This window comes from Nothobranchius furzeri, chromosome 11 (assembly GCF_043380555.1).
Source record: "Nothobranchius furzeri strain GRZ-AD chromosome 11, NfurGRZ-RIMD1, whole genome shotgun sequence".
NCBI classification, from domain to species: Eukaryota; Metazoa; Chordata; class Actinopteri; order Cyprinodontiformes; family Nothobranchiidae; genus Nothobranchius; species Nothobranchius furzeri.
In genome coordinates, this window is record NC_091751.1 from 52,980,863 (window position 1) to 53,004,610 (window position 23,748).

General features: G+C 41.4%; 1 protein-coding gene and 1 pseudogene across 2 annotated transcripts in view; both read left to right on the forward strand.

Moving 5' to 3' along the window:
- Positions 1-5,002: 5,002 nt before the first annotated feature.
- LOC139061924 (uncharacterized) lies at positions 5,003-6,117 on the forward strand (annotated as a pseudogene).
- Positions 6,118-11,455: 5,338 nt separating this feature from the next.
- The window catches only part of LOC107383946 (A-type potassium channel modulatory protein DPP6), a 99,081-nt gene continuing 86,788 nt past the window's right edge, over positions 11,456-23,748 (forward strand). The window contains exon 1 of one of the 2 annotated variants that reach the window (XM_015956874.3): positions 11,456-11,576. In XM_015956874.3, the coding sequence (XP_015812360.3) occupies positions 11,520-11,576 (57 nt within the window). In that variant the 5' untranslated portion in view covers positions 11,456-11,519. Of the gene's footprint in view, positions 11,577-19,755; positions 20,018-23,748 lie in introns of those variants that run through there. The other variant, XM_054740415.2, reaches the window with a different exon arrangement.

Sequence of the window (23,748 nt, forward strand, 5' to 3'; positions counted from 1 at the left end):
GTGTTTTAGAGTTTTTAGGTTATTTGGCTCTCCTCAGATTCTGTTTTCCCATTTTGATAATTATTTTCATCTGTCTTCCCTCCAGCCTTCACTCCACACTCCTGCTGCCAATTTCCCTAATGACTCCTCCCTGTCATTTAAGCCCTGTCTTGCCTCTGTCTTGTGTCGGTCCATTGTGGTTATTCTGTCAGTCTCTCGTTCCTAGCTCTAGTGTTTCTTGGTTCTTCTCGTGGTTTCTAGTGTTTTTGATCTCTAGTTTATATTTTTGGACATTTTGGATTACTGGCTTCAGCTCTTTTGGATTTATTTTTGTTTTGGACTCATCCTGCAAATTAAAGGAATTTCTTATATATCATCTCCTGCCTCTTGTCATCCTGGGTTCTGCATTTTGGGTCCTACCATCCTGTACCGTGACAATAACTGGGCAGGCCCTCCAATGGCTTCGCTCCTACCTTCATGACAGGACATTTAGGGTTCAGATGGGTGAGGTGACGTCACCCTGCGTGAGACTTCGTTGGGGTGTGCCACAGGGCTCTGTCCTTGGTCCTCTCCTATTTGCAGTGTATTTGCTTCCTCTTGGAGTCCTTCTTCGTCAGCATAATGTGAAATTTCATTTCTTTACTGATGATTGCCAGATCTATCTCCCTCTTCGACGTGGGGAGGATAGATCTGTTTCTCCTTTATTGGTCTGTTTGAAGGACATAAAATGTTTGATGGCTTCTAATTTTTTGCACCTAAATGAGAGCAAAACGAAAGTCATAATACTTAGTCCTGGCAGAAGAAATGGCTCAGGTGCTGATATTGACCTTGGCCATTGACCCCCTATGAAAAGAAAATAGTCAGTAATTTGGGAATAAAATTTGACTCCTCACTTAATCTTGACACTCATGTAAATACAGTGGTGAGGTCCTGTTTTTCAAACCTGAAATGACTATCCAGGATCAGGCCTCTGCTGTCCAGAGCTCATCTGGAGTCTGTGTTGCATGCCTCCGTCCTGTCCCGTCTGGACTACTGTAACGTTCTGTATGCTGGTCTGGCCCAGTGCACGGCTGCACAGCTCCAATTTGTACAGAACACAGTGGCTAGGTTCCTGACAGGTACTAGATGTCGAGAGCACATTACCCCAGTGCTGACTGCTCTGCACTGGCTCCCGGTGCAATACCGAGCTAAATTTAAAATCTTAACTCTCGTTTATAAAGCCCTCCAGGGCAGTGCCCCTCTTACATTACTGCACTTTTGCACAGGTATGCTCCATCTTAGTCTCTTCGCTCAGCCGAGCAGGGACGTCTGGTGGTCCCCCGGTCGAAATATCGATTGAGGGGTTATCGTGCATTTTCTGTTTTGGCTCCAACTCTGTGGAATGAATTGCCATTGAGCATTAGGCAGGCACCGTCCCTTCAAGTCTTTAAGTGTCGTCTAAAGACTCATTTCTATTTGGTTGCTTTTCAGCGCTAGGGTTCTTTGAATTGCCCTGACATTAAGGTTTTTAATACTTCTTCTTTTTGATCAGGATGCTTGATCTTATTTTGTCCACCATTTGTTTTTAATTGATTAGTCTTATTCCGTTATCTCTCTGTATTTGTAATATTGCTTGCTTGTTATTTTATGATTTTATGTTTTTATCTTGCTTTTATGCCCAGGTCCTGGGAATGTTTTTATGATGATGCTGTTCAGCACCTTGGGCTTCTGATAACGTTGTGGATGGTGCACTACAAATAAAATTGATTGATTGATATAATAGATGTCTGATTGTGTAAACAGGCTAAAAGATCTCAAAAAGCAACACATGACGCTCTGTTTTAAAGAAATTTAAAAAAAAAAACAACATCTAGGACTGCAAGCCTCACTTGTTTTGGGTTTAGGTCAGAGTTCAACATTAAAACCAAAATGTCTGTTAGCCAAAAAGAAAACAAAGGCATGTTTAAGTTTTACCCAGTGGCAGCTTCTCCGTAAGGGGTGCTCGGGCACCACCCTCCCTGATGAGAAGGGAGAAAAAGAAAATCTAAAAGGTAAAACAACTTTAGAATATAACTCCTAATATAAATCTTTCATTTTACTTCTTACATTTCAGTTGCAGCAGACATGATTATTGAGCTCACCAGGAATAATTGGTATCATTTATCACTTTTGCACACAAAATGCTAGTTCCTGCTGTTCATTTACATTGTTTCTGCTAAGCTAAAGCAGGCGGACCACTGCCAGAGCAGGAGAATTACTGCGCTGGTTACAAAATACTATTTTCTCACTTATCTAACTCTGGGTAATACGGAAATAGACAAAATTTCACTTAGGGGTGAAATATCCCTTTAATGAACTAAGAAAGAAAGTCTTTTCACACATACCCCCCAACCCCTACCATGCAACTCTCCACACCCATGATTTGAAAATTACTTTTTCTATTTTCTCAAGTTATCTGATTTAGAATTTTATTTGCTGATCTGAAACATTTAAATGTTCTCAAAAACAGAGAAAATCTGTAAAAGAACTAATTCTTTTTTAAAGGGTGAATTTGAATCTAGATTCTGAATTAATGTGTTTTTGGTCTTAGAGATCACAATATCTTGAATAATCACTGGAGTTTTCTTTTTTCCGTTCGCTTCACCAATTCATCAATCAATACAAACATTTTTGAGCAGGAACATGACTGCTTCCCCTGTAATGGTTGAGGTGGAAGTTGGAGGCTGTGGAATGAATTTTATCAGTGACTTACTTGGTTGGCTGCTCAAACAATAGTAATCTGTTGCTACATTTATGAGGAATTATGCACATTTGCTCTTTCAGCCAGCAGCAGTGACTTCATGGAGTCTCACCTGGTTGCCTAGAAACCTCAACTTCCTGCCTTTAGCTACATTGAACTCCAATGTTTTAAAGCAGTTCTGCAATTTATTCTTGTCTGATGCTGTAAAAAAAACTCACAATGAGATCTGAAGGTGGATAAAACCACCAGATGGAAATAAAATTTTTCTGAAGTGACTTTTTTGGAAAGCGATGCTTATCTTAAGGGCTTCTCACAGTCAGCTGCTTCAGAAGGCTGTAACAGGCATACGATCAATGCTCCATCTTAATTCATTCCAGACAAAGCTGAATTAAAGGCAGTGATATTACATCTGTCTGTATTCAGTCTCATGTCGCTCATGTCAGCCCTTCAGCAGCCCACACACCATTAAGCTGAGGAGCTTTTCAAGCTGATAGCGCAGCTTCCCTCTGCTCGCTCAAGTTGTCATCGCTTCAGAGCTTGAATTTCCACGGCTTGTGTTTGCCGATTATGAACCCCAAGTGATCTTCTGATGTTCAAATTCAACCGAATTAAGAACAGAAATGTATTTACTGTCCTGCAGCTCATGTGGTAAACTTCTAATGGGAGAGAAGGAAACCCAACTGGTAGAAAAATTGGATTTCCAGCAAGAGGTCAATGATTTCTTCCCACTGGAACAAACATGGAGCATAGAGCAAAAGTGTGATTCAGACTAAAACACCCTTTCTTAGATATTGTGAACTCATATGTGCTGTCAGATTTAAACTCATCTTCCAACGTTTTTTTTCTACTTGATTTGAATCTTCTTTGTGATTCCTATCGACTCACAGCCTAAGAAGCAGACTCCGAAACAAGATCTGAAAAAAGCAGCTGATTCATGGCACCCTCACACAACATCTGACAGGAAATGGTTTATTGCTAACAAGATTCTGAGAGCTGTGATACTTTGTAATAGTCAGACATTATATTGCTTTAAATGTAAGTCAGCAAATGGGGTAAACCAAAAGTACACAAAGTCTTACAGATATAATCTTTGAGAAGAGTGAGAAAAAGTCTGTTTCCCACGATTGCCAATATTAAGGAAAAATGTGCTCTGACAGCTGTTTTCTTTGGTTTAGTTCAATTATTTTGCTTTCTGTGAGATGAAAAAAAAACCACAAAAGGGAAAAAGACAAAACAAGTAAATCTGTTACGCAGATTTGCCTCCTTTCACCTCTTCTGTTTGATTTCATCTCACTTCTTTACAATCTTTACATATTTTATACATCTCAGTTCCTGGTTTGAAACCTCTGCTCTGCTGCTTGAGCATTTCCACTACAGTGTAACAAGTATAATTGGTCTCCTGCAGCTTCAGACCCCTTTGCCCGTTCTTCCATTAACACCACCATAGTGCTGCCTGGCTGCTGTCCATGGTGCTGATCTGTAATTGATACAGGTTGTGGTGGAGAACACCTTCGTGTTACTCTGCTCTCTGTCTGTAGTTAGATTTCTGCTCAGGAATGACACGAGAGAAGAGAAAGAATGTTTCAATCCAAGGAAAAAGTCTTTGGGTACCGCGGCAGGGGTCACACCATCACCTTTTTTTTTCTCTTCCACACATTTTGTAGGTGAGAATTCTACTTAACTTACTGAGGACAGCCTAAAACAAAAAAGACAAACATGTTTCTTATGTTAATCAGTGGGAAATGTGTTTTACTGGGTTTTTCACAACCTTCTCAAAGGTTTATTGAAATGGTTTAAAAAACATGTGGACAAATAAGCCTTGTTGATGTCAGAGGTCACAGGGAATATTGGCTCTGATAGAAAAGCAACACTCACTGAAATACTCATCTGATGAGTCTCATTCTGCTGCGACATTCAGACCATATACACATATCCTCCCATCTTGGAAAAAAACTTGGTTAAGTGCATCATGATACTCATTCATGGGCATACCAAGCCTGTACTTGGTTTGAGTCTGCACCGTCGGCCCCTGGCGGTAAGGCGTTTCCTGTTTCCTGTTTTCAGTGTTGCACTACGTGTAGCTGTTTGGTGTTTGTGGCCTGCTAAAACTGATTTATTTTCTCTGTTCTAGGCTATCTCTGAGTTATTGTAGCACATAAGCACGCTAAAACACCCATCTTCTGTTGTTCCACGTAGCTTTTAGGGAACCATTTGAGTTTGCACGCAATTTATTAGGTGTTGAACAGTTTGCTCGTCCAGTTAGCTTAGCCTCAGCACGGCTATGGCTAGTTCTGTCTCTGCTTCTCTGTCTCCTATCTCTTGCTCTCTGTGTCAGATGTTCAGTTACTCCTCTGCCTCCTTTAGTGATAATGGTACGTGTAATAAATGTAGCATTTTTGTAGCTTTGGAGGCGAGGGTGTCGGAATTGGAGGCCCGGCTCCACGCTGTTGAAAAGCCCGTAAACAGCCGCAGCTACTTAGCTAGCGCAGGGCTAACTAGCTCAGAACCACCCCGTAGCAATCCTCCAGCAGAACCCGAGCAGCTGGGACCTCAGGCCGGCTGGGTGACGGTACGCAGGAAGCATAGAACCCAGCCCGTGGGCCACCACCAACCCGTCCACGTTTCTAACAGATTTTCCCCGCTCAGTGATGCACCCACTGACAAGCCGACTCTGATCATTGGCAGCTCCATAGTCAGAAACGTGGCATTAGAGACTCCAGCAACCATAGTTAAATGTTTACCTGGGGCCAGAGCGGGCGGCATTAAATCTTATCTGAAACTGCTGGCTAAGGATAAGCCTAAATACAGTAAGACTGTTATTCACGCTGGAAGTAACGACACCTGGTTACGCTAATCGGAGGTCACTAAAATTAATGTTGCTTCGATGTGCAAGTTTGCCAAAACAATGTCGGAATCCGTAATTTTCTCTGGTCCCCTGCCTGATCGGACCAGTGACGACATGTTTAGCCGCATGCTGTCCTTCAACCGCTGGTTGTCTAGGTGGTGTCCTGAAAACAACGTGGGCTACATTGATAATTGGAAAACTTTTTGGGGAAAACCTGGTCTGATGCGGAGAGACGGCATCCATCCCTCTTTGGATGGAGCAGCTCTTCTTTCTAGGAACATGGCCAGTTTTATTAGTCCTCCATGACAACCCAGGGTCCAGACCAGGAAGCAGAGTCGTAGTTTAACCCACCCCTCTAAAGCTTCTGTACTGTTACCCACCCACTACCTCATAGAGACAGTGTCCTGCCCACGGCCAAAATCACACAGATTAAATATCAGGCTTAATAAAGCAAATCATGGAAATCTCAAAAATATTAGAACAAATTCAACTGAGCAGAAAACCAGAAAAATTAAATGTGGGTTGTTGAACATTAGATCCATTTTTTCTAAGACTTTGTTAGTTAATGACTTGATTTGTAATAATCAGATTTCTTTGCTCTCTTTCTCACAGAATCCTGACTGCAGCAAGAGAACTATGTTAGCTTAAATGAGTCGACTCCTAATTATTTAAATCATCATATTGCTTAAAGTACAGGGCGATGAGGAGTAGCAACCATTTTTCATTCTGACTTATTAATCAATGCCTTACCAGTTAATAGCTACAGTTCGTTTGAACATCTTATTCTTAGTTTTCCTAATCCATATTGCAAAACTGTAAAACCACTCTTGTTTGTAGTTTTATATCGTCCACCAGGCCCTTACTCTGAGTTTTTGGATCAGATCTCTGATTTTTTATCTGATTTGGTGCTAAATACTGATAAGGTCATTGTAGTGGGGGATTTTAACATTCATGTGGACATTGAAAATAATAGCCTCAATGTAACCTTTAGTAATATCTTAGACTCAATTGGTTTTACTCAAAGAATACATAGCTCCTCCCACTCCTGCCATCATACATTAGACCTTGTGCTGACTTATGGCATAGAGTGTGTGGAAATAACGATCTTTCCACATAATCCAGTCCTCTCGGACAACTTTCTGATAAGCTTTGAGTTTTTGAGTTCTCGAGACATGAAAGTAAATTTCACTATAGTCGGTCTCTATCTGACAACGCTGTTGCATCTTTTAAATCAACTGTTCCATCTTTACTGTCCTCAGCATCTCAGAGGAACGTATCAGAGGGCAATATTTTCATTTCTAGCCCCTCACAAATTGATGCCTTAGTTCATAATGTTACTTCCTCTTTACGTGTGGCATTAGATGATGTTGTCCCTTTAAAAAAAGAAGGCAATTAGGGACATGAAGTTGGTTCCCTGGATTAATTATCATTTACAAACTTTAAAACAAAATTCTAGAAAATTGGAGGGAACATGGAGCTCTACGCACCAGGAGGAGTCCTATTTATCCTGAAAAAATAGTCTTGTGCTTTATAAAAATAAGCTTCAACAGGCTAGAATTGCTTATTTTTCATTGCTAATTGAGGAGAATAAGCATAATCCTAAATTTCTTTTCAGTACAGTTGTCAAACTTACACAGAATCATAGCTCTGAACCATCTATTCCCTTAGCCCTCAGCAGCAACGACTTTATGGGATTTTTCACAAGTAAAATTAATTCTATTAGAAACAAAATCATTAGCATCCTCCCTAATGTGATTTCTTCTTCCTCAGTAAGTGAGGCAGCATCAGAGGTAACTGTAGAACATCATCTGTGTTTGAACCGTTTTGATCCTGTTGAGCTTTAAGAGTTATCAGAAATATTAGCTTCATCTAAACCTTCAACTTGCATTTTAGATCCAATCCCAACCAAATTATTTTAAGATGCATTTCCTTTGTTTACCCCCCCCCCCCCCCCCCATTCTAGATATAATCTATATATCCTTAGTAAATGGATATGTACCACAGGATTTTAAGGTTGCTGTAATCAAACCTTCACTTAAGAAGCCTTCTCTGGATCCAGATGACCCAATGAATTATAGACCAATACCTAACCTTCCATTTTTATCCAAAGACCTGGAGAAAATAGTGGCCATCCAAGTATGTCAGCATTTAAACAATAATGATCTGTTTGAGGAATTTCAGTCTGGTTTTAGAGAGTATCACAGCACTGAAACTACATTAGTGAGAGTTACAAATGATATTCTCATGGCCTCAGATAAGAATCTTGTGTCTGTTCTAGTCTTGTTAGATCTCAGTGCTGCCGCTGACACAGTAGATTACAATGTTCTTTTAGAAAGACTTGAACATGTTGTAGGGATCAAAGGAACAACACTAGGCTGGTTTAAATGCTACCTGTCTGATAGATTTCATTTTGTAAATGCACATGACAAATCTTCTTCATACTCCAGGGTTAATTGTGGAGTACCACAGGGTTCAGTGCTTGGACAAATTATTTTAACTATATATATGCGCTCCCAATTGGTAAAATCATTAGACAGCACGGGATAAACTTCCACTGTTATGCTGACAATACTCAGTTATCTTTATGCATTAACCCTGATGAACCTAATTGGTTATGTAGACAACAGGCTTGTCTTGAGAACATAAAAAATTGGGTGACTCTAAACGTTTTGCTTTTAAATCAAGACAAGACAGAAGTTCTCATTTTTGGACCAGAAATCCAGAAAAGGAAATTGCTTAGTCATTCACCTGACCTGAATGGCATTACATTAATCTCTGAGAACAAAGTAAGGAACCTTGGTGTTATCTTTGACCAGGACATGTCATTCAAATCCCAGGTTAAACAGGTTTGTAGGATTTCCTTTTTCCACCTTTGGAATATTGCTAAGATTAGATGCATCCTTTCCAGGAGTGATGCTGAAAAACTAGTTCATGCATTTATTACATCAAGACTGGATTACTGTAATTCATTACTCTCAGGAAGTCCACAGAATGTAGTTAAAAGTCTTCAGCTTGTCCAAAATGCTGCAGCTAGAGTTCTGATGAGATTTAAAAAGAGAGATCATATCTCTCCTGTCTTAGCTTCCCTACATTGGCTACCTGTTAAATTCAGAATATATTTTAAGATCATCCTTCTCACATATAAAGCTCTTAATAATCAAGCTCCATCATACATCAGTGATCTGATTGTTCCATATGTTCCTAACCGAGCACTTTGCTCTCAGACTGCAGGTCTGCAGTTTTACTGGTGGTTCCCAGAATATCTAAAATTAGGATGGGAGGCACATCTTTTAGTTATCAGGCTCCTCTCCTGTGGAACCAACTCCCAGCTTTAGTCCGTGAGGCAGACACCTTGTCTACTTTTAAGGCTAGGCTTAAAACATTTTTATTTGATAGGGCCTATGGTTAAAATCTGGTGTTACCCTAAATCTGGACAAGTGGGGGAGTAGAGGGAGGTGGAGTGTAGTCAGTAAAAATGGCTCTCTCTTGCCCTGCCTCCGACATGCCTCCATCTAAAAAGGCTAGTTTATCCAGAGTTATCTCTGTAGTTATGCTGCTATAGGCTTAGACTGCTGGAGGATACACTGACCACTTTTCACACTCTACTATTTTCTTCTACAATCTGCTCTTTAACTGTATCATTTTCTGCAATTTCAGCTGCTAACTTTGTTTTTTCTCTAAGTGTTTTTCTCCCCAGAAGAAGCTACAATGATGTTCTGCTGAGCTGTGGTGGCCTAATGGAGGGGGACATTGTCTAGCACACTGCTGCTAATCACTTAAACATTCTCCCTCTCCTGATAATAACTTTTTGCTTTCCTTGACATTGAATGTGCTACTACTAGTTTACCCATTTACTTATAGATTCACTAGGATAAATACAATGAAGTTTATCTCTTGCCAAATAGAATATTTATTAAGAAATCATAATGTGACCATATACACATTGCTTGTTGTGAGAGAGAGAGAGAGAGAGAGAGAGAGAGAGAGAGAGAGAGAGAGAGAGAGAGAGAGAGAGAGAGAGAGAGAGAGAGTGTGTGTGAGAGAGAGTGTGTGTGTGTGTGTGTCTGCTCTATCTTCTCGATCCCCAGTGAGTCGTGGTGGATGGTTGCTTATACTGAGCCAGGATCCTCTGGAGGTTTCTTCCTGTTAAAAGGGAGTTTTCCTCTCCACTGTCACTAAATACTTGCTTAGTATGAGGATTGCTGTAAAGTATACAATTTGCTGGGTTCCTTATATAGGAAACTTTTTTCTGATTGGCTTAATGAACTGACCTGGAAGGGAATGTTTATTATGTGAAGATGACCCTTGTCGTGATTTGGCGCTATATAAATAAAATCGAATTGAATTGAATTGAACTGTAGGTGGCAGTAGTTCTCCAAATCATCAGTGTTTCTTCAAAAAAAGAATTGAAGAACATTCCTTGAAAGTTGAAAAGGTGGCAGGCAAAACCAGTCTTAATGTTGACCTTCACCTGTGGTCATATTGAACTTTTATATACAAGATAGGGAATGTAAACAGATTATATTTCATTGTCAGAGCATTTCTGTTGTGGTGCTATGACATTCCGAAACCCTGTTTATTAATGTCCACAAGCAAATTCTGACAGCAGAGAATTAGCAAATCTCCACATTTTTTGGTGCCATTTATCTTCAAACCATAAAAAATATTGTCATTTTGTGGGATACCCGGCTATGAGTGCAGAGGGCCTCAGATGCTTGGGTCAGCATTTGGTTTTTACAACATAAAGGATGAATCAGTCCTGCCTCTTATCAACAGTTCAAGACACTGGTGTCTTGGTGATATTTTTGCCCACTTTGGACATCTTAGTACCAACTGAGCAGGTTTAAACACCACAGCTTACCTGGATATTGTTACTAAGCAAGTCCATACCTTTATTACCACAGTGGACACATCTTCTAAGGCCTACACACAGCAGGATAATGCACTACATCTCAGAGCTCAAATCACAATATATCAATGACTTCAATGGGCTCCAACGACCTCCATAGTCTCAGGAATTCAATCAAGACCAGAACCTTTGGGGTGTGCTGCTGACGAACCTGCCGCAACTTTGTGATGCTCTGGGGAACGTTTCCAACACCTTGTGGAATCAGTGACTCAGTTTCATCCTGGCGTGAATGTAAAATCCAAAATTTAAGCATTAGGACCAACAAAGTACCAGTTTAAGTTTGTATTTCTTGACCAAACGTCAACTTAAAACTACATTTTTCGTTCTCTATCAATATGTGAAGTAAGGAAGATAACCCTGCCCTTTGTTGCTTCTAATTACATGTCTGCAGTTGAACTTGGAGAAACTTTAGCAGCCCAGGATCACAACACCGCTGCGCCTCTAAATTCAATCTTTTTTTGCGACCCGTTCCTCATTATACCTATGGAAAAATATCAACCGCTGTGGGGCTAAAAGGTGACACGGTTTCATCTTTAATCACATTCCTGGACTAAAAGCTTCTAATTACCTGCTCCACGCGCTGCAAGTGCTACAGCAGCGGCAGAGGAAGAGGCGCACTGAGTCGGGCTATCAGATAAAACAGTTTGTCTGCTGGCTTCAGAGAGGCGAGGCTGCTTTGTGTTAAAGTGAAAAAAGAAACTTCACATGCCGATTGAACCCCTCTTGGAACTTTCAGAAAAGACGGAAAGCGCGCGTGCACCTGGATTGATTTTGCGCACACTTTGATTTCTCATTGGGCAGCGCAGCACATTTATGCATCGTTACTGCCAGCTTGCACATGGGATGCAATTAGGATCGGGCGTTTTTGCACTCATATGTTCTTCTGTCTCCAAGGTTCTCAGGTTGAGATCCACATTAGCTTGCACATGTCCTGAGAAGAAGAAACTAAAAAAAAAAAGAGCTCCTGTCATCGGCTGTGCGCGTGCGCAACACAGCGGGAGATGATCAGATGAAGAAGAGGGGATCAGAGTTGGTCGTTTAGGTAACTTCACAGCTCACGCAGGACCATGAACTCGTCCGCAGGTGCAGGAAACTACCGCAGGGGATCCCCGAAAGGAGACACGGTGAGTAACTTTGCGTTTTTTCTGCGTCTTTTCTGCGAGTTTTAATTTCACGTCACAGTAATTTGCCCTGAAAGCCTCCGAGCTTAACGATTGTTATTGGATCACTAATGGAGGTTAGTATTGCAGGGTGGATGATTAAATCATTTTTATTTTAGAATTAAACTACTGTTTTCATAATTAGATTTTTCACTGATTATTCGATTATTATTTTTATTTTATCTGATGAGATCGTGTAATAATATGGAGAAAAACAAAAAATAAATTAAGGTCATTTTTAGCAATAAACCCCTGAAAAAACGCACACCTGTTTCGACATTCTCAACGTCTCAAAATATTTACAAAAAAAGTCTGACTTTAAGTGTCTAATGTAATCTTCTTTTATTAAGAGAAATTAGGAAATAAACACACGTAAGACCAAAACATATTTTTCATCTCTCCTTTCCCGTAATGACCCATCTTAGCTACCTATTACCAACTCACAACATAAATATTGCTCGTATTACTCGAGGGCCACATCGATTGTGGTCTATGCTGATGCATGAAATCAGGTCCAGGAGGACCGGGTGACATATCTGCCTGTTTCGGCTCAGGATGTCATCACACAGGACTACTTTCACAACTATAGATCATTTTTATGCATTTTTACTGAAATATGCAGGGATGTTTGAATATGAATATGCTTTTACTCTCATTGGTCTATTCAGACTCTTATTTGGTGACATTTTGAGTCTTACAGCTGTGTGGCTGATGTTATCAGACTAGGTTGGCTCACATCAGTCCTTGTTAGAGTTAGTTTGCCCTCTGCTGGAGATACAACGTCAACATTAGTTTGTCAACAATAAAGAAACTCCACCCAGCTCTGATCACTCTAAATAGCCATTCAAATCCAATGTGTTCAACATGACACCGTGTGCTCAGTGTTATAAAACCCTGAAGTCTGAAGCTTCAGAAACCAATTTTTTGGGTCTTTAATAACTCCCAGACACAGCTTATTGCTTTTTCCTACAACCCATGGTCAATTTCCATAAAAAAGAATTCATTAAGAAAAGCTGCGAATATCTGAGCTGCACAACCTTCGCTGAGGACAGAACTGTCTCCTATAAAAATAAAACTGCAGACATTTTCATTGGTAAATCTCATTATCCATGATATGGTTGGACTAATCCACTGTAGAGAATAAGAGAGTTCTGCTCACTGGCTTATAATAGAATACAAAATAATTCATTTTTTACTTATTTCTATCCCCTTTTCACAGCTTGTCTCCAAAGGGGTGAAAGTGTAAGTCGGTGCAGAAATGACCAAAATTCCTTTTTGTTAATTTATTTATCCGAACTGAAAAAAGCTGCAGCTCTTCATTGACCAGCTGTATCATCAGCACTACAGTCACGCTGTTTCAGGGTTTCACTGCCAGACAATCTATATGTTTTTTTCATAGATTATCAAAGGGCAATTTTTTTAGGCTTCAGTTCAGTCCAGCTCCTTCTTCAGGTTTCAGACACTCAGCCAAAGCCAGTATTGAATGGAGTTGAACTTTGACCCTTCACCTGGTTTTGTATCTAAAGTAGAACAAACTTTGCTGTTCAGATCACTCAGGAACGCTTTAGAGCTGTTGTCTCTGCACACAGTTTTTTTTTTACACAAGATGAAACGCTATTGGTGGTTTGAAAAATCAAAATTCTATTTATTTGAAATAACTGGTTTCCAGCCAGTGAAAAAAAAAAGATTCACCCCATGCAAGACAGTATTAAACCACATGATGCACTGCAGTAACTGAAATCTTATAATAAAATGAAATCATAAGAGAAAAACAAAGATGGGTTGAGGAATGCAACAAATGGGTAATACTCAGACACTCAGGAAAACATGATCAGTCAGATGAATTTTTAATTCACTCTAAAGGATTTAAAAGTTGTGATTCTGGCATCAAATTTAAAGCGTTTGTCATGAAAACAACATAAAGGGCTGTCTAAAATGCAACATTATGTCTGTACGTATTTTAAACATAGGGCTTTGTTTTATGCATAGATTCTGTTTGGATTTGTTGAGATCAAAATGCAAACATAAACATTTATGTTTTCAAACCAAAGTGCACCTTTCCACTTTTATTTTGTCCTACTTCATTAACACGTGAAAGCTCACAAATCTTTAGTCTCTTTAAATAATCTGAATTAAATAACTTCATAAGATATAAACATTTTTTGAATCTCTAAATGTCATCATTCAGACATTCTCAGCTAAAGCAGACATTTCTGTAGAAAATGTGTGAAACGGCAGTCTTAGTAACAACGTTTTACTGTTTCTCATTTACTCACAATTCTGTTTAAAGTTTACATTAGATAGAACAGTTACAATATATTTTATTTCTACCTACTGGAGCTCAGAGCAGAAAAGCACCTCTCATTTGTGGTTGTTTCCAAGTATAGGGGATCCTCCACCTCCTTTGCCCATGGTGTCCCTCAAGGTTCTGTGCTGGGGCCTCTACTCTTGCTCCTCTATCTGCTTCCTCTTCAGCACATCCTGAGCAATTTTAAAGGAATCTCCTACCATATTTATGCAGATGACATCCAACTGTACATCTCCTTTAGGCCATTTGAGATGTCTAAGCTTCAGCTGTTTCACACCTGCTTGGACTTTATTAAAACCTGGGTGACTGGGAACTTTTTACAGCTGAATGAAGATAAGACTCCAAGGCTGTTTCCAAAGTCAGAGACCCTCTTGATCAGCTTTCTTCTCAAACTGTCAGGAATTTTTGACCCAGCTCTCACTCTGGATTCTCATGTCAGTTCTCTTGTTTGCTCATCCTTCTTCCATCTCAGGAACATTGCTAAGCTGAGTCCCATTCTGTCCCGCTCTGAACTTGAGACTGTTATCCACACCTTCATCTCCTCACGCTTAGACTACTGAAACTTTTTTCACGTGTCTGAGCAGAGCCTCCCTGAACCGTCTACAAGTGGTTCAGAATGCCTGTGCTCGGCTTCTGACCAAGTCCTCCAAACACACCCACATCACCCCGCTTCTCTTCAACTTCAGGGTTAATTTCTGAAACCTGGTTCTGGTCTATAGGGCCTCACACGGACAAGCACCATCATACGTTGGTGATCTTCTCAGTCCCCCTGCAGGTCCCTGAGGTCCAGTGACCAAAGCTTACTGGTTATGCAGCGCACCAGGCTAAAGACCAAAGGTGATAGATCATATTTTTTAATCTTTTTTTTTTGTTCTTGTGAAGCACCTTGTCATTTTTACTTGAGAAACACTTTATAAAAACCATTTCTTCTTCATTAGACTGACAGTATCTTGTCTCCTCTACAGCTGGTGCTGCAACACATTTTTTATGAAATTGTGTTTGCTCTGAGATTTCCATTATTTACATTTTTTAGGAGGACAAGCACACAAAAAACATCCCCATTTGAGAGTTTCCTCAAGCTCAGACACATCAGTTTGCAACCTCACAAAATAATTGTTACTTCTTGTGCCACCTTTACAAGAAACATCTTGTTATTTTGTGTGTCTGCAGATAAAGATACAATCACAAGTTCCCTCTGTTTAGTTTTCAGTGAACTTGTGTTGAAGCTATTTGAAAGTGTGTGTCAGGGCTTCAGTGGCACCCTGAGCTGAATTTTAAGGTTCCCTCGGGTAGAATTGTGCAGACAAAGTTTCACTGAAATGCTTTGCATGCAGCAGTTCATGTATAGATGAAATGCCTTTCAAATGCATTCTGTATTCATCAAGCGAGCACCGCTCAGAAGCAATGCACTCTGAATCGCGTGCCTAAAATGTTTGTGTTATGCCGCTGCAGCCATTACAAAACAGCGCTCAATTTCCTGATGTGCACATGAGCACGCATTCAGATATCATCTGCTCATTCCGTCCAATGGCCGCATTAAAGGCGATAATGCAAAACAATGGCACATTGTTCAACGAGATGAAATCTGGAGATGGAGAAACAAGCAGCAGAAGGGGGCAACACCATTCAGCAGCAGTCATTTTTCACCACTAACTGCAGTGCTGCGATTTGGCTCCTGAGGGAGGGTTTCCTGTTGATGAGAACTGTGTTAACAAAAGCTGTATGGATTTCGCAGCTCTTGGCCACCCTCGAGCACCCATAAGGCTCTTCATCCTAGACCTTATCATGCTCCTGCAACAGTCCCGGAGCGAGGATTTCTTCTCTCCATGTCACCTTTGACAGATGACCTGATAGCGCCCATCTTAAGGTGAAACCACTTGCTGCTGATAAAGACAGCCCGATGTGCACGCATGCCAGGACTCATTCCTATTCTGACAATTGGTGTCCTCTGTTCATATCGTCGCATGACGATGCCGCCCTGCGCTGAGCTCTAGCGGGAGCTGGTCTGAAAGGCATACTAAGTACGGCCGTGTGAATCTTTGGATGGAGTTCTGGCAGAGGGCGCTTGGAGGCTTTGATTCGATCAACAAGGGAGGGGGACTGGGGTCGGCCTGAAGGTCAAGATCACAGAAGGGTATAACAGGTGTAATGTGGCTCAAAATTGTGATTTGAGCACAAATTATGTTCTTGTAATTGAATGAAATGTACGCACGCACGCATGCATGCATATGCGCGCGCGCACACACACACACACACACACACACACACACACACACACACACACACACACAGACACACACACACACACACACGCACGCACGCACACACACACACACACACACACACACACACACACACACACAAACACACACACACACACACACACACACACACACACACACACACACACACACACACACACACACACACACACACACACACACACACACACACACACGGGCCTAGATTACATTTTTGAATGCCTTTATTTACTTAAAAGTTCAGTTTCATGCCATTTTACACCTTCTAGAGCAATGGTAGACACAAAATATGATAACATATTACTACTTAGATGTCATTTTAGATTAAATATGTTATTTTTGTGAGCCATTCCTTCAATCCGACAATAGGACTTGGAGTCAATGAAATCCTGCCTCCACCCATGTGTATTCCATCCTTTTCATAACGTAACTGTATCTCACCGTAGCCAACAGCTGATTTTAATCAGCAGGTGATTAACAGGCTTCTTGATAAGGGGTATATCTGGATAATTATTTGTTGAGTTATCCGATTGTTTGTTTTGCACTATCCTACAGGGTACTACTGTAGATTATTTTTTACTGTATATATTGTAAATCATATTTCTATTTCACCTGTTCCTTTGTCTCTCCTACTGCTTTGAGCATGTACATGACACAAGAATTTCCCTCGGGATGAATAAAGTTGTTCTTATCTTATCTTATCTGGACTCAAGACTACCTAGATGGGGAGGAGCGGGGCAAGATGATATGACTCATCCAGCCATTTGCAATGACAGCATAGCTAAAGAGAAGAAGCAGTTAAAACAGGAAAATCCATGTGTGAAGCCAAAAACTGCTCTGAGGGTTTTTTTTAGATACGGAAATAACAATGTATCATGGTCAAAAGTCCTAAAACTGGATTTTGTAAGTAGGACCTTTAAATATTTCCCTATTGCTGAATGATTTTAATCCTTTGCCTAAATTGCACAATTTTCTGTCACAACCTGAAATATCAGCTATCAATGTACTTTTTTGAGTAAAATCAACAGGATTACCCTTTTAATGCACTACAGATAATTGGATTTTATAAAGACAGTTTGAGCTTTGAGAAAAGTCTTCTAATTGCATAAACTGTGCAAGAAGTTTTCTGCTGTCTCTTGTTCCTCAAATAACCAAGAATGTCTCATACTCTTTAAAACAATATTTAGAGACATAAATTGAAACACCATGAGCAAAGCTTTCACACTAATATGGAAAACCTTTATAAAAAATTAGAAGAAAGCCTGGAATAATACAAACAATGGGCAGACCAAGGCTTTGGCACAAGTAGGACCCCCCAAAACAAGCCGATTTATTTTGTCATTTTAACACAAAATCCCCAAATTCTGTTGATGTAACAGCAGATATAGAGCTCAGGATGGAGGGGGTGTTGTTTAAAAAACTAAACATGAGGAAATTCAAGCTGCGCATTGTTAATTTTCTGTCAGTACGATAAAACACCACGTCATCTCTGTGCTCCGGAGCAATAACCATGCTGACCTTTTACACTAATTGCAATTATGGTGACTTACTGTGAGCCAGCGATATTCATAACCACGGGGAGTGCATGTAGAGGCTGTAAATATGACAAAAATGAATGCAGAGGATGACCAATGCGACGCTCGTTTAGAAGGCCTCGGGGGGGGGGAAACGCAATGGCATAAAATCAGCTTGTTACCAGCGATAGCCGTAACTACAACCGCCGTGTCTCGTATGAACTCAAAAGACTTTATTATTCCCCCAACTGTCAGCGGGACAATGACTCTCTGAGATGAAACCTTATCTCCTGTTGTGTGCATGCAAATAAGAACTTTAGCTCCTGTTTGTCTTGTGATGGCCTTTCAGAAAAAGTGCAGGCTTTGTTTATTTCTGCCATTGTGCTCTCAGTTTCCATCTTAAGCTGCGCAATAAAATTATAACAAAGTTATTTATCAGCTTTCTTTTGTCCGTGTTCAAATCCAACATGTGATAGAAGACGAGCAGAGGCTTGGTGGGCATTTGAGACAAGCTGCTGCAGAAAAGAAGAGATGGTGAGGGGGGTGCTCTCGCTTTAAGTAGGCCCATGAGCCACAGTGGGAAAGAGATTTGGTTGACTTTTTATATAAGTATTTATGAGCCGCTGTGAAGCCTCAAGCCAGTTAAGGGTATAAAACAAGCCCCTGTCCGTGAAGTAACACTAAAAGGAAAGAAAAGCAGCTCAGCTTGATTTTAATTCCCATTTCGTCGTGTAATTTTGAAGGTCACGTCAAAATAGTGAATTATGTCCTCATGATGGTGAAATGATCTAAATCTCCGTGGCTGGGTGAGAAACTTTAGGTGGTGTTTTGATAGCCCATGAACTTTAGATATGTGTGAAGCCATCGGGGGGGGGGCTTCAACATCCAGATTTTACGCACGAGTGAAGAGCTGGATGGCTTCATCTGCATGAGCAACGTTTCACCCTCTGTCCAGATCCAACATGAGACAGAGGAGGAGGAGGAGGAGGGATAGGCTGTAGGGAACGTTATGATTCACTCTTTTTGGAGCCCACAGCCCAGAAATTTTAAATGAATGAGTTTTATGAAGCTCTCGTGCTGTCTGTCTGAGCTGGTTAGCCCAAGGTGCGGCGCTTCATTTCCCCCTCCGGCTTTTGTCACATTCAGTTGACCGGATGAGATTAGCAGCAGTTTTCATTGAGAAAATTTCTCTGCTGACTGAGGCTCCGTGTAGTGCTGTAGTTTTGGTTGGATAAGCTGGTCACTCAGCCTCAGCTACGGGATTCCAACACTGCTAAGTAAATAAGGCAGACATGTTGCCCGTGCCAGGCTTCTGTCCTGTTTGCATGGCTTAACGTGTGTGTGTGTGTGTGTGTGTGTGTGTGTGTGTGTGTGTGTGTGTGTGTGTGACTGAGAGAAGGAAAGGGGAGGTGTGTTTTATGATGTGGAAGACGGGCAGCATAAATATTACTCGTACTTAATCACAGCCCAGTTGCAAGGGCGACTGAATTGATATGTTTCTTCATGTGCATACACCAACTGGATAAATGAAACACACACACACACACACACACACACACACACACACACACACACACACACACACACACACACACACACACACACACACACACACACACACACACACACACACACACTCAAGGGGAAAATGCCTACCAAGCAGTATTGGTCCTGATGTCTTGAGGAACACTTCTATATGTGTGTGCATGTAAATGTGTGTGTAAATGAGAGAGAGAGAGAGAGAGAGAGAGAGAGAGAGAGAGAGAGAGAGAGAGAGAGAGATTTACTTACATTGCTCAACTCTCCACTTTTGCTGGAAAAAAGTCTTGCAGAGACAGTTAAAGCTCATGTATGAGAAGGAGGCAGCGAGGCAGCGAGCAGAGGGCGAAATAAGGACCGGAGAGATAAGTGATGTTTGGAACAGCCGGAGTCTAGGAGTATCAGCCCCCCCCCCCCCACACACACACACTTCTCTCTCGTCCCAAGCCTCCACCCTCCTCCCCTCCTGTGCAGGCGATGCCAGTGTCCATGTGATTGATTCTCCCAGCGAGGAGGGGAGGAGAAGTGTTGTGGTTGGGCTCCTGGACCCACAGGTCATCCTCTCTCCCTAAAGCTGCAAGAGAGTTGAGGGGGGCGGAAGGCGGGAGAGTCGGGGCGAGGAAGCAGAGCAGGGGTGGTTTCTCAAAAACACCTCCAGCAGCCCCCAACTTCAGAGCACAAAGGTGCGAGCGGGAAAAGAGGCAGAGGCAAGTGGCACTTCTCACCATGTCTGTCCTCATAGCCACCCAGCTGAAGATAGACATCAGCACTCCCTCCAGAAGGGTAAGAGGGCCTCTTTTAGCATGCACGGCACGCTGTGGGGGAATGTCTGTATTTATGAGTGAGTCTACTGCTCCTGACAGAGAAGGCTGCTGGCTGGTTTTGATAACAACTGGACGGGCAGAGAGAGAGCGACGGGTCTTGGTGTCCCCTTCTAGACCCTGATAGACAAATGCTTCACATTTGATTTTAATGAAGGGTTGGTTACATTCGCTGTGGAGAATGTTTATTGCCTCATTGTTATTCGTTGTGATGTTGCCACCTAATGACTCCAGCGAGGATCGGCCCACCCAGGGAAAAGTTGCACACAGTTGTATGTATGCATCGAATGTTTCCTAATCATTCACGAAATGATTAACTGCTGCCATTAAAACTGTTGTTTACTCCTTGTGCTTTGTGCTGAAACTCCTCTCACGGCTGTCTAACTGTGGGTTTTTGATTAAATTCTGACAATATTGGTCTCACGCTTGCATACAAACTAATACAAGAAAGGCAATTTGAGATCAATCTCGTGCTCCTACGCCATAAAAGTAGATTTTCTTCTTGTTGTTAGGTAAATCAATTGGTTTATTGCACAACATCCAGCAGCAGTTAGACATTGAGATGATTTGTGCAGCTTTTCAGATTACAAACGTGTCTTTGGAGACACAGGAAATGACCACAAATCTCCTTCATTTCATTCATAACAATCCCTTTGGTCACACACCCTCCGCACATAAACAAAACACATGTGACTAAAAATGTTCATTGGCATGCTCCAATTTTGCTTCCCTGCTCTCTCTCTCGCTCCCTCTCTCATTTCCTTCCTTCCTTCCCGTTCCCCTCATCGTCCTCCTCCTCCTTGTCATCTGCTGCTGCCACAATCCACAGCTGTCGTCTGCGACTTCCCTCAAACGCCGCTACAGTCGATTCTACAACATCAGCCGGCAGAAAAACTCCATTTCCTCAGTGACTTATCTGCTGCCATTTCAATTTGGGCTCAGTTCATATAGCTCCCCCTTCATTTGTAATATTTTGCACTTATCCTGTGTGGAAGATAAGATTCCAAGCGGCAACATGCTCGGCTACTTGCAGTGATGGAAAATAAAATTTACACGGGGCTTAGTGGAAAAAAAAATACTTTAACAGCAAGTTATAAATACATTATGTAATAATATTCACATTTATATGGTTATGAGAAAACTTGTATGATGTTGGGGAAGTGTGGGTCAGTGGTTTGTGACGTGATGTGTGTTCAACCGTGTCCCATCCAAACATTTCCCTCAACCCTAATCCCAAAATTCCACTATCTCCGCTCCGCTCCGGCACGAACTCTGCAGCAAAAACGGTCCCGTTGTAGTCAATCAGAGCTGTTCCACTACTGCGGCCGTGCGGCGCCCGCCGTTCCGCCATCCGGCAAAAATAGGATCAATTCTATTTTTTCCGGATGCCGGAGCACCTCCGCAGTCAATGGACAGAAATCACAACCGCCCAACAGGAAAGGGAGCAAGCACAACTTCCATTATTTCACAATAAATCAATAAACAAAAAGCGTTGTTTGTTTCATATGCACAGGTTTAACAACTTTTAACAACTACCAATGGCGGTTTAACTTTAAATGCACAAAAATAAGCCATAAATACAGTTTCCACTATCAAAGTAGTCACCCTTTGTTGATCCAAACACTGCTGGTCTCTCAACACAAATGATGATGCTTCTCCCACACAACGGGTGTTTGGATCTAACTTCCGTGTTTATTGCTCGGACTGTATCGCAAGATCTCGAAAATCCCGCGCATGCCTGTTTGCCCACCTCAGGTCTCCGCACCGGAGCGGAGCCGTTGTAGAGCGGGTACCAGTAAAAATTGAGTTCGGAAACGAACGGCAGCGGAAGGCAGGGGCGGAGCAGAGATAGTGGAATTTTGGGGTAAATCGTTTAAAGGCTGTCGTTTTTAGTTATTTTTCTTCTATTTAATCTGATTTTTGTTACGATTTGGGTCTTATCTATTGATTTTTTTATTTATGCATTTACAGATTACATTTGTTCCTGTCAGTCTTGTTTCCCTTGTCGCACCTGGCTCTGACTTCTAATCATCACACCAGCAGTGAGCTCCCTTTAGTATATACAGTCCTTCGTTGTCAGTTACATCTTGGCAGATTCTCTTCCTCCTTCCTTTGCTTATTTTTCCCTGCAATTATTTCTGTTTGTAGTTCTAATTCAGCCTGTTTGCTTCTTTGAGTAGTTGGAAAAATCAGCATCCGTCAGATCCCAAACGGCTTCCAAAGAAAGAGCCAGCTCAGATCCGATTCAGAGCTGACTTCCTTTGCTGCTTCTCAATAAAATAAAGTTTTCACACTCGTCAAACTGCCTGCTTGCTACACAATCCTACCAAAAGTATTTGGAAACTTCTCCAAATGTCTGCATAGATGAGCAAGTTTAGTGTAGAAATGGACCCTGACTCATGAATTCAACCCAATGGAACCCTTTTGGTGTCACGATCTGCCCCTGCCCTCCTGACTGTCTCTCTCCTGCCCTGATTGATCCATATTGTTCTCACCTGTCCCTCGTTAACCTGCCCATGTTTTCCGAATTAGCCTTGTGTATTTAAACCACCTGTTTTGCTCCTGTCCTTTGTCGGATCATTGTTTGTGTTTGTGCATGCTCGTTTGTCCTGTCGCTCCCGTTCTACAATTAAACCATTTTTATTTCATCCACGCCTGCTCTTCTGCCTCCTGGAACCCTCCACCACACTTGGTCCACCATCTCCACCCTTCACATCATGACATTTGGGACAATTTTGAGCAGGTATATTGTCGTCCAACATCATAATAGTATCTGACCTCTCAATCGCATTTCTAAAAGAATGGTCAAAAATTCCCATAAATACACTCCTAAACCTTGTGTAAAGCCTTCTCAGAAGAGTTTGGCCACCAAGGGAGGAGTAGCTCTTAAAGCTGCTACAACAAATTTGGAAAACAAATTAGATCTAATTTTTCTTCATGCATCTTAACCATTCATAGTAGTTTTGTGTCTACATCCAGCCGTACGGTTGGACAGGTGTGGGTCTGGATTCCTCCTGGCATTAGAGTAAAGCCTCATTTATACTTTTCCATCTGCGTTGGTGCAAAGACACACAACACTAGTATGCATCAACGCAAGGGCTCTCCGCTCCTTGTAAATATGTCAACAACACTGCCATTGCCACGTCAAAAGGTAAAAAGATATTTAGAGGCACACACGGAACTGATTGAAGAACATTTTGCAGAAAAGGTATAAATATTTGAACTTTTATTCACCTATGACTAAAGAAGTAAAAAATACTGAGCAAAAATTTAATTCGTGTATGGAAATGACGGGAAACATGGGTTGAGAGATGGTGAGCGCATGAAGAGGTGGAGAATGAAGGATAAATGAATCTGTGTTATAAAGTCTCTGAAATATAAAAACACATTAGTAAATACACTATAATTGATTTGTGAGTGCAATGGTGGTATGACACCACAGAAAAGCGCTACATCCTCTGTTGTCCTGACGGAGAATTGCTATGCAACACTCCCCGGGTGACGGACAAGTCTGAGAGCAAAACTTCTCTGTCAATGCATGTGCGTCTCTCCCTTTCAGAGCTGACGGAGTAGTATAAATCAGGCTTAAGTGTTGTGGTTTTCCGTCTTGGCTTTCACGTGTTGAAAGGATTGATTTTTGTTCACTTCAAACATATATTTCACTGTAATGTCAAGCCGTTGGTAAATGAAAAA